At 39.0% G+C, this 12077-nt stretch overlaps 1 protein-coding gene across 2 annotated transcripts in view; it reads right to left on the bottom strand.

Moving 5' to 3' along the window:
- UBXN7 (UBX domain protein 7) overlaps nucleotides 1–12077 on the bottom strand; it is a 61859-nt gene that overhangs the window by 33839 nt on the left and 15943 nt on the right. For both annotated transcript variants that reach the window (XM_036447912.2, XM_036447913.2), the window contains exons 2-3: nucleotides 2975–3122; nucleotides 127–194 (exon numbers count right to left, since the gene is read on the bottom strand). In XM_036447912.2, the coding sequence (XP_036303805.1) occupies nucleotides 127–194; nucleotides 2975–3122 (216 nt within the window). The remainder of the gene's footprint in view (nucleotides 1–126; nucleotides 195–2974; nucleotides 3123–12077) is intronic.

Here is a 12077-nt window from a genome sequence, read left to right as displayed (position 1 = left end):
AGGTAAGAATTTTCTCTATACTTGAAGTAACAATCTGAGCAAGCCTTCATATATTTTGACTGCTTCATTAAAATCCTAGAAACAACAACAAAGTCAAACAAAACTAAGGAAAAGAGGGAAACTTACCACCAAACAAAGGTTCTGGTTCTACCAATATTTCCTGCTTTTGAGGAATTGGGGCACGAACTTCTTCTCTATTAAAAAAAGTGGAAAAATATCAAAATGAAAATGTTTTTTTGCTACCTGTTTCCACTGTAACTATTGTGAATGCATTCAAATTAATAAGTAAAATGAATACCAATCTTAGTGAATTTTAGGAACCACAGTGATAAATGATTGTTAGATGGTTTCCATATTGAGATCAACTGGAATAAAGTACATGGCACAGATATCTCAAATAATTTACAAAGGAAGAGAACAAACAAAAGTAAAAAGTATTTCCCCTTTCCTCTCAAGTTCTCTACCCTAAATTCTTTCCCAAAAAAAGAGAGGGAATTAAAAAATATTGGCTTAATAAAAGCACTATTACTACCACATAAAATAAGTAATTAAATTACACAGATAGAGTAAAATAAGCTTAAACAAACATGCAGTGAATTTGAGTTTTATGCTTGTTATGAAGATGGCCAACATAGGTATTGCCCTGAATTATTTATTAAGTAGACCCTACTATACACTAAACATGAAAAGTAATTACTCCTCTTATAAAAGCCTATTAACTCTTCAAAGTTTATCTCTAGAGGGTTTACTAATAATCTACCTCTTCGAGTAAAAAAATACTTTAAATATACTGTTAAAATGGTGTATGTTCCTTTAAATATCAGTTTATTTTATAGTTTTAATCCAAATACTAAATTCTGCTGATTAATTTTCAAATAGTAAGTTCCAAATTTATTATCTTCCTGTTTACAATAAATGTTAATTTAAGTTAGGCCCTATGTTTTTCATTCAGGTGTGTCTAATAATAATAGCTAAACTGAAGGCCCTGTTTTTTTATATCTGAGAGTTGAAAATCCAAAACAGCCGAAACCGGTTTGGCTCAGTAGATAGATTGTTGGCCTGCAGACTGAGGGGTCCCAGGTTCAATTCCTGTCAAGGGCATGTACCTTGGTTGTGGGCACAACCCCAGTAGGGAGTGTGCAGGAGGCAGCTGATTGATGTTTCTCTCTCATCGATGTTTCTAACTCTCTATTCCTCTCCCTTCCTCTCTGTAAAAAATCAATAAAATAAATTTAAATTAAATTAAATTTAAAAATAAAATAAAAATAAAATCCAAAACATACTTTATGACATAAGGTATGTATGGTCATTTGTCATTTGTCAACAAGAACTAACATCCTTTAAAAAAAAAAAAAAAAAAAAAGAACTAACATCCTGTAATCAAATAACTAGACAAAGAAATATGCAATAAGCCAAATGACTGAAGAATAAAGAATAATTCAAAATTATGTTAATACTTTTTCCTACTAGATATCATTCAATGCTTACACATAGACTTTCATTGATATGAAGGAAGGAATAATGTGTCTCTAAGAGGAAGCTCTATTAATCCTATTCTATCAAAGAAAAATATGTCATTATCTTCAGAAAACTAATAATTTAAAAAACATCTTTTACCTAAATAAATCTTTCCATTATTAGCATACTTCACTTTTACATATATATAATTATTTCAATCAGTAGTAGTTCCTACATAGAAATACTTGATTACAACATATTTGAGGGTATCTGTCCCAAATTGTTAACTACCTAACAAGATGAAAGAATGGAACAGAATAAGGTGAACTGTAAACAGTGAAAATTACAGTTTAGGAATTAGGAGCCACTATCAAATGTTAACCAATTAACAATACAAATATTCTAAATCAAATTATAATGTAATTCAATAGTGCAAAACATTCATTTATCAAAACTATTTTTAAACACAATTAAGGTATTTCCCAAATCTGCTCTGAATAATTGTTACCCAAGTTTCTATAAAATAAATAATGTTTTTCATATTGATTTACACGATAAGTTGAGAGAGAATGGGATATCATACTGAACTATATATATAGCCAACATTGAGAGAGAAAAGATATAAAATATTAATAATGATCTCTAAAGTTCATGCTTCATGTGGAAACGATATTACTCTGGAACCTGGAACTATATCAATAAAAGAGGCAAGAATGCCCTGAATGTTATTTGGCCTCTTAAATTTATGTCTAATTTAAATCCATGTCTTCTGCCTATACCGATTTAAGGAGATTCCTCTATTTTGTATCTCATCTTATAAACACTGAATCATAAAGGACTATGAGTAGCAAAGTCCTACTTAAGGATCTTTTAAATTTTGTGATGGTTTTTTTTTTTTAAATCAAACATTTTTCCATTGAGTAACATTCATTTCTAGTATTTTTCAGACTGTTGTAATTTTGCCCAAAAGGTATTCATTTCAAACTCTCATTGGTATCAAATGTAAAGGGCAAAAAATAACAAATCTACTTCACATTTATGACTATTCTCTATATATCATAGTATGGTTTCATATACTATACGTGCTTCTAATAACATTTAACTATTTAAGGTATAAAAGACTATAATTATTTTTCAAAATTTTTTCATGGCAGCTCAAAACTTTCCTAGGACAATGTAAGAAAATCCAGAATTGGGAAATCTCAACTTTATTGGGTTTTACTTCCATATCTACTACTTAAATGCTGTATGTGTAACTTGGGAAAATAGCTATGCCTGTTTCCTCAGCTGTAAAACATGGGTAATAATGCCATCCTACAGGATTCATTTGAGGATTAAATAATAGATAAGACAAAACAGTGCTTTGAGAATTTAAAGTGTAAAAAATTTCTATTTCACACCTTTTCAGATGCTCTTAACTATAATTTTTTTCAAATACTGAGAATTAACCTGATAAAAATGCAGCTACTCAATATAGACAGGGGGATGCTCCTAACAAGAAATAATAAATTCATACTCTGTGTGTGGTCTAACAGAAGAGACACTTGCTGAACTGGTACTGGGCTCTTCAGCGATTCCACCACCATCCAAAAACATTGTGACTGCCATCTCCAGATTATTGTTGCAGGCTTCAAGCATATGTTTCCCTACACTTTCACTTGCACCTGAAATAGCAGAAAAGTTAAAGGTTAAAAAAAAAAAAAGAGAGAGACACCTTTTTATATTCAGTTCTTAGAATACAGAATTCCCCAAAACAGTGCATTTTCCCTTTAAGAATGAATGACTTAGCCCAGTTGGTGTGGTTCAGTGGTTGAACTCATGAATCAAAAGTTCCCTAGTTCGATTCTTGGTCAGGGCACATGCTCAGTGTAGGCTTGATCCCCAGTAAGGTATGTGCAGGAGGCAGTCAATCGATATCTCTCTTTCATAGATTTTTTATCTCTCTATCTCTCTCTCTTCCTCTCTCTCTAAAAGTCAATGAAAACATATTTAAAAAATACACGAATGTCTTTAAAAAACCCTGTTTAAACTTCACACTGTTGGCACATTCTCCCTCTCAGGAGCATGCCTGTGCCTTTTCCTTCCCTCTCTTCTCTCCCACAGGTGTGCATTTCCCAAACTCTAAGGGTCACCACAAGACTTGCAACCAGGGAAGCAAATGGGCAGCAGCAGTTCAACGTGGGCTAACTCCCTGAACATGTATCCAAGGCCCTTTTCTCTAACTTTCCAGTGAGCCAAAGCAGCCCCACCTAGGCTCTCTCCTCTTGCTCATTCTATCTTAAGCCCTTCCCTGTTTCACTGTCCCCAGCTTTAATAAACATAATCTCAAAATAATAGTAGTAAAATAAAATAAACAAATTTCTACATTGTTGCTATAGTGTGGCATATACAGAGCTAGAAAAGAAAGTAGCCCTACCCGGTTTGGCTCAGTGGTTAGACTGCTGTCCCATGGCTTCGATTCCTGGTCAAGGGCACGTACCTCGGTTGCCGGCCCTGGTTGAAGCACATATTGGAGGCAACCAGTCAATGTGTCTCTCTCACACAGATGTTTCTCTCTAAGTCTCCTCCTTTCTACTCTAAAAAATCAATATAAACAAATATGCTTGTGTGCGGATTAAAAAAAAAGAAAAGTAGCAGCATTAAAAGTTTTCCTTCATAATAAAATAAAAACTAAAGTATTTACCTGACATTTCTTTAAGAAAAACATAAAGAAAAATTAAACACTACATTCTAGAAAATTGGAAAATTAAAAAATACATTTCAGTTAGTTGTGGGGGTTTTTTAGTTGTTTTTTTAATTCTCTCCTGAGGGTAAGTTTTTATTGATGTTAGAGGAAGGGATAGAGAAACATCAATCAGTTGCTTCCCATATGCCACCTTGACCAGAGATCAAACCCACAACCTGGGTTTGTGCCCTAACCAGGAATTGAACGCACAAGCTTTTGGTGTAAGTCGCTCTAGCCAACAGTATTTCACTTCTATTAAAAAGGAAGCATTTTTCATAACAGGGGGAGAGTAGTAAGATAGAACATTTTTGTCGAAGATATAACTAAATCAAAACCTGGTAAGAAAAGTTAATCTTCATCATTTAAAACTGGCCCTATCACACGCAATTGTAAAGCCAGCATAGTCTTCCAAATGCAATATAAATTAGAAAAATCATGTTACAACATGTATCAAGAAACATAAAAATACTCATTCCTTTTTTGACCCAGTAATTTGAGCTTCTAGTAAAAAGATGTATTCTCTATTATTTACTCTACACAATGCATGCATAAACATATCCAGTATAACTTCAGTTAATATGAAAAAAATAGCCGAAACCAGTTTGGCTCAATGGGTAGAGCATCGTCTTGGGGACTGAAGGGACCCAGGTTCGATTCCGGTCAAGGGCATGTACCTTGGTTGCGGGCACATCCCCAGTACGGGGTGTGCAAAAAGCAGCTGATCGATGACTCTCTCTCATCGATGTTTCTAACTCTCTATCCCTCTCCCTTCCTCTCTGTACAAAATCAATAAAATATATAAAAAAATTTAAAAAAGAAAAAAAAAGAAAAAAATTGGAAACAACATAAATATCCAATAGTAGAATCTGATTTATAGAATCTACTTGATAAAACATATTGTAGTCATTAAAAAGCATCAGAGGGCTCGGTCAGTGCGGCTCAGTGGTTGATCATTGACCTATGAACCAGGAGGTCAAGGTTCAATTCCAGATTGGGGCATGTGCCTGGTTGCGGGCTCAATTCCCAGTGTGGAATATGCAGGAGGCAGCCAATCAATGATTCTCTCTCATCATTGAAGTTTCTCTCTCTCTCTCCTCCCTTTCTCTCTAAAATAAAAATATATTTAAAAGAAGAAGAAAAAAAAAGCTTCTCAGGCTCTCCATTGGGATGACTTTCCTTCTACCTGAATGCTGTCCCTTAAATTTCCTTCAGTAAGGTCTACTGGTTGGGGGGGGAAGAAGGTCTGAAAATGTCTTTACTTTGCTGTCATTTCTGAAAGACAGTTTTACTGAATACACGTTCTATTTTCTTAAGGCTGGCAGCTATTTTCTCTCAGTACTGTATATTGAAGAGAGCATTCCAGTGTCCTCTGGCTTCTGTTGTTGCTTCTGGGAAATCAGTTGCTAAAGAAAAACATTTGTATAGCAATCTGTTGTTTCTCTCCAGTTGCTTTTAAGATCTGTCTTTGGTCTTCTGCATTTCACTCCAATTTGTCAGGGTTTATTTCATTTCTCCTCCTTGGGATTCACTGGACTTTCATGACATATAAGAAGTGTTATCTTTTATCAATTTTGAAAATTCTCAGCCACTTTTATTTAATAAACTGCCCAGTGCATGAAATTCATGAACTTGCAGGAAGGCGGGGGGTGGGGGGAACGGGGAGGATCCATCAGCCTGACCTGTGCCCTCTGGCAGTCTGGGAGTTCTCAGGGGATGTCCAATTGATGGCTTAGGCCCTAAGCCAACAATCAAACATCCTTAGCACAGCTACAGAGGAATGAGAGGCTCCTGCCACTGCCACTGCACTCGACAGCCGTTGAGTCCAGCTTCTGGCAGAGTGGAGCTCCCCCTGTGGCCAGCTGCTGTGTTAAGTGTCTGCCCCCTGGTGGTGAGTGTGCATCATAGCAATTGGTCATTCTGCCTCTGGGCTGAAACTGGCTCTCCAATATCCCCCAAGAGATCCCAGATTGCGCAAGGGTGCAGGCCAAGCTAAGGGACCCCACAGGTGCACAATCAGGGCCAGGGAGGGACGAAGGAGGTTGGCCATCTGGGAAGGGATTACAGGAGGGATTATAGGAGGGTTTCAGGGTGTGTCCATCCCGTCTTACTCAGTCCGGATCAGCCAGACCCCAACAGTAAGCTAACCTACCCGTCGGAGCATCTACACCCAGTTCATGTCATAGCAACTGGTTGACTGGTCAACTGTCTGCCCCTTGGTGGTCAGTGCACATCATAACAAGTGATTGAGTGACCTTAGCATATCATTAGCATATTACACCTGACATTTAGCATATTAGGTGTTTATTATATAGAATCATCTTATTTCTTTCTGCAACTCCAATTAAATATATGTTATTTTTATTTCATTTTTTAAAATATATTTATACTGATTTCAGAGAGGAGAGGAAGAGAAAGATCAATGATGAGAGAGAGTCATCGATTGGCTGCCTCCTGCACACCCCCTCCTGGGGATGGAGCCCACAACCTGGCCATGTCCCCTGACCAGGAATCAAACCAGTGATCTCTTGGTTCCTGGGTCGATGCTTGACTCTTGAGCCACACCATGCTGGACTCCACTGATTTTTTAGAGAGAGTGGAAGGGAGGGGGAGAGAGAGAAACATCGATGTAAGAGAGGCATATCAACTGGTTGCCTCCTGCATGAACCCTGACCAGGGCCAGGAGCCTGAAACTGGAATCAAACCTGGGACCCGTCAATCCACAGGCTGACAATCTATCCACTGAGCCAAAACAGCTAGGGCCTCATGCTAGTTACCTTTTAAATTCTTAATCAAGCTAAACCAAAAGTTCTTAGGTTCTAGTATGTACAAATTTACATTCTCATCAGAAAACACACTTTACAGAAATGAAAACCCAAAATTAAATGCAACTTTTTAAGGGTATAAAAATTAATAAAGGAAAACCTCACTAAAGTGGAATTGGGAGGCCAGAGGGGGGAACTCTAACACATATCACTCCATGTCAATTACAAGAAGAATTATCTATTACAGATTCCAAAAAAGAAAATCTTCAACAGCCCTGCTCAGAATGGCTCCATTGGTTTAGCATGGCATATGCCCAGGTTACTGGTTTGCTCTCCAGTGTGTGTGTGTGTGTGTGTGTGTGTGTGTGTGTGTGTGTGTGTAGGTAGCAGATGAATGTTTCTATCTCTCTCCCTCTCTCTCAAATCAATAAAATCTTTTTTTTTTTTTTTTTTTTTTTAAAGAGCCCTAGCCCGTTTGGCTCAGTGGATAGAGCGTCAACCTACAGACCGAAGGTTTCCGGGTTCAATTCAGGTCAAGGGCATGTACCTCAGTTGCAGGCTCCATCCCCAGTGCCAGTCAGGGCACATGGCACTTGTGGGAGGCAACCAATCGTTGTGTCTCTCTCACATTGATATTTCTCTCTCTCCCTCTCTGTCTCTGTCCCTGTCTCTCCCCTTTCCCTTCCACTCTCTGAAAAATCAATGGAAAAATATCCTTGGGTGAGGATTAACAAAAACAAACAACAACAACAAAAAGAAATCTTCAACAAGAAAAGTAGACTACAGGCCCCAACAGAAAAACACGTACATTGCACATTGCATCTCCTATAAGAAATTGATTACTGGGGTGGGGCAATGGGAAAAGATTAACCAAAGAACTATATGCATAACCCATGGACACAGACAATAGTGTGGTAGACCCTGGGAGGGACAAGCAGGGTGGAGGAGGGTCTATGGGGTGTAGGAGAAAGGGGCACATCTGTAATACTTTCAACAATAAAGATAAAATTTTAATAGAAATTGATTACCACAGCAACTCTGCCAACAAAGTCTTCATGTCCTTGAACTTTCATCTTCCTGATTTATTGCTTTTCTTTAATGGACTTTCAAAACAACCCCTCTCAACTTCCTCCTTTTTTCTCCATAAAATAACTTTCCGCTGTTTGTTGCACTTGCCTGTGGCTTTTGCTATAGCATGCTTGTCCCAAATTGCAAGTCTCTTCTGTTCCTGAGTAAATCTATTTTTGCTGGTAATTAACTTTTATTTTAAAGGTCAACAAAGGGAAGGAGAAGTTCACATAGCCCAATAACCAACATTATGTTAGACTAGAGGCCCAGTGCATGAAAATCGTGCATGGGGGGGGGGGGGGGGGTGCCGTCCCTCAGCCCAACCTGCACTCTCTCCAATCCTGGAAATCCCTCTCACAATCCTGGACCGCTGGCTCCTAATTGCTCACCTGCCTGCCAGCCTGATTGCCCCAACTGCCCCTCCCCCCCCCCCCCCCCCCGCCAGCCTGGTTGTCCCAACTGCGCCCCTGCTGGCCCGGTTGTCCCCAACTGCACCCCTGCCCTCCCCCCCCCCCCCGAACCTGGTCACCCTACGCAGCCTGCTATTCAGTCATTTGTTCATCCCTCACTAACCCCCCTACTGACCTGGTTGCCCCACGCAGCCTGCTTGTTCACTCATTTGGTCATCCCTCAGTAACATACACACACACACACACACACCCCTCACTGGCCTGGCTGCCCCACACAGCCTACTTGTTCAGTAATTTGGTCATCCCTCACCAACCCCCTTGCTGACCTGGTCACCCCACACAGCCTGCTGTTCAGGCATTTGGTCATCCCTCACTAACACTCCTGCCAGCCTAATCGTAGGCAGCCATTTTGTGAGGGTCAATTTGCATATTACCTCTTTATTATATAGGAGGATAATTAAATACAAACCATTAGACAAAATTAGCGCAAATTTGGTGAACAATTTCAAGATTCATGCGCTTCCATTTGTCAGAAAACCTGAGATTGTCAATGCTTCCCTAATATTTTTACACCATGTCCAGTTATACTGTGCTATATTATTATATTTAATAAACGCTAGTCTAAAAGTTCAGTGTTTATTGTACTCCACCATTTTCATTTACTTATCTGCACAGCAGTTTCTCCAAGTTAAAATGTTGCTATATAGGTAGACGGCTCTGGGAGCTTGTTCCAGCACAGGGATCAGGAACTGCTACATTTGCCTCATAATGAACCCTAAAACTAGCTTCTCAAGGCATGTGTTACTCTTTCTTTCTTCCCCCAGAGAATTTACTAGCTGAATTCATACCATTTTGGCTCTTGTCCCTGTGTACTCACATTGCACTAAAGCACCACAAAAAACACAAAGAACATGCTGATGTACACTGAAATTCTCTTCTACCTCAATAGCAACCAATGCTGGCTGCTTTCATTTGTAAATTTATTTGTTCATACGAAAATTCAACTTAAAAATGGCCACAGCATTCAAATAGTCGCTGTCCACTACCCTCTAACTATCAGAACTCCAATGCCACTAAATGGGAACCATCAAGATAATTTGTGAATTGTAAAATAAAAGATGCTATGAAAAAGCAAAACCTTGCTAAGTCAACCCTCAGGCAAGCTAGCCTGTCAACAATATGGTCTGCCTATCCCAAATCTTTCCTTTTTTTTTTTTTTTTCATAATATATTTTATTGATTTTGTACAGAGAAGAAGGGAGAGAAATAGAAACATCGATGAGAGAGAGTCATCGATCAGCTGCCTCTTGCACACCCCCTACTGGGGATATGCCCGCATCTAAGGTACATGCCCCTGACTGGAATCGAACCCGGGACCTTTCAGTCCTCAGGCCGACGCTCTATCCATTGAGCCAAACCGGTTTCAGCCCAAGTCTTTTCTTAACTGCCTAAATTTTTTTCACTTTATTATGCTGCCTAAAATGCTACCATTTAAGACTAGGATGGAGAACCTTTTTTCTGCCAAGGGCCTTTTGGATATTTATAACATCATTCACAGGCCATACAAAATAATCAACTTAGTCTGGCCAGCATGGCTCAGTGGTAGAGTGTCAACTTATGAACCAAAAAGTCACGCTTCAATTCCAAGTCTGATCCCCAGTCACGGCACAAGCCTGGGTTCCAGACTCAATCCCCAGTGTGGGAGGTGCAAGATGCAGCCAATCAATGATTCTTTCTCATCATTAATGTTTCTATCACTCTCTCCCTCTCCCTTCCTCTCTGAAATCAATAAAAAATATATATATCAACTTGAAAATCAGCCTGCTATTATTTGATCAAACATTTAAATATATTTTATTGATTTTGTACAGAGAGGAAGAGAGAGAGATAGTTAGAAACATCGATGAGAGAGAGTCATCGATCAGCTGCCTCTTGCACACCCCCCACTGGGGATATGCCCACAACCAAGGTACATGCCCCTGACTGGAATCGAACCCGGGTCCCATCAGTCCCCAAGCCGAAGTTCTATCCATTGAGCCAAACCGGTTTCAGCTATTTGGTCAAACATTTAATTAACTCATACTTAATGACATAGCAGGGCCAGACCAAATGATATCTCAGGCCTTATATGGGCATCACCCAACCCTGATTAGAGAGATTAATTTGGGTAAGCAGACATCCTTTTTAGAACTATAAACTTTTATACAACTAAATAAAAGGAAGATGAATAATCCAATTAAAAAATGGGCAATGGACCTAAATAGAACATTTTCAAAAGAAGACAGAAGGAAGGCCAACAGGCACATGAAAACATGCTCAAAGTCACTAATTGTCCGAGAGATGCAAATCAAAACAACAATGCGGTACCATCTCACACCTGTCAGAATGGCCAACATCAACAAGTCAACAAACGACAAGTGTTGGCAAGGTTGCGGAGAAAAAGGAACCCTCGTGCACTGCTGGTGGGAATGCAGACTGGTGCAACCACTGTGGAGAACCGTGTGGAGTTTCCTCAAAAAACTGAAAATGGAACTCCCATTTGACCCACTAATCCCACTTATAGGAATATATCCCAAGAAACTAGAAACACCAATCAGAAAGGATATATGCACCCCTATGTTCATAGCAGCACAATCTACAATAGCCAGAATTTGGAAACAGCCTAGGCGCCCGGCAGCAGATGATTGGATCCAAAAACTATGGTACATCTACACAATGGAATACTATGCTGCCATAAAAAAGAAGGAATTCTCATCATTTGCAGCAACCTGGATGGAATTGGAGAACATCATGCTGAGTGAAATAAGCCAATCAATGAAAGAGAAACACCACATGACCTCACTCATTTGTGGATGATAACATTATAAACTGATGAACCAAAAGATAGATATAGAGACAGTATATCAACAAGTAGACTGTCAAATTACAGCGGGGAGGGGAGGAAGATCTGGGAGAGATAACAGATCAACTGAAGGACTTTTATACATGCATATAAGTACAACCAATGGACACAAAACTCTGGGGAGGGAGGGGATGTGTGGGAGGGAAGGAGGGGGGCAAAAAAAATCAATAAAATATATTAAAAAAATAAATAAATAAATAAATAAAAGATAAAATAAAACTATAAACTTATGCCTTGGCCATAAGTGGTTAGAGCCCTGGCTCTGAGCACCAAAGGGAAGGGTCTCAGTTTCAATTCCCAGTCAAGAGCAGGTACCCGGGTTGAAGGTTTGATACCTGGCCTGGTCAGGGCGCATGCAGGGGGCTGAGGGAATGGACAAGGAAGAGGTATACTTAGAGCATCAAAAAGACACAAGGTACCCTGAAGATAATGATACCAAACAACTGGAATGAAGGTATCAAAATTCTCCTTCTGGCTAGTTCTATGCCCAGTAATGAATAGAAAACATTCTTCATATTATCATCTGTTCTCTGGCTAGGGAGTTGTAGATAGTATAAACATTATGAGCCTGGATAGAACTCAGATAAACTTGAGTTTGAATCTTAGTTCTGTCATTCACTAGTTGTGTGGTTTTGAGATAGTTACTAATTCATTTAGCCCTTAGTTTCCTCAGTTATAAAATAGGGATGTTACCAACTTCATGAAGTAGATTAAGAAAATTCACATTAAAGATAACGGCATAGATAAACACCT

This window comes from Pipistrellus kuhlii, unplaced genomic scaffold (assembly GCF_014108245.1).
Source record: "Pipistrellus kuhlii isolate mPipKuh1 unplaced genomic scaffold, mPipKuh1.p scaffold_m20_p_2, whole genome shotgun sequence".
NCBI lineage: Eukaryota > Metazoa > Chordata > Mammalia > Chiroptera > Vespertilionidae > Pipistrellus > Pipistrellus kuhlii.
Note: the sequence above shows the minus strand (reverse complement) of the source record. Positions and strands in the feature narration are given on the sequence as shown.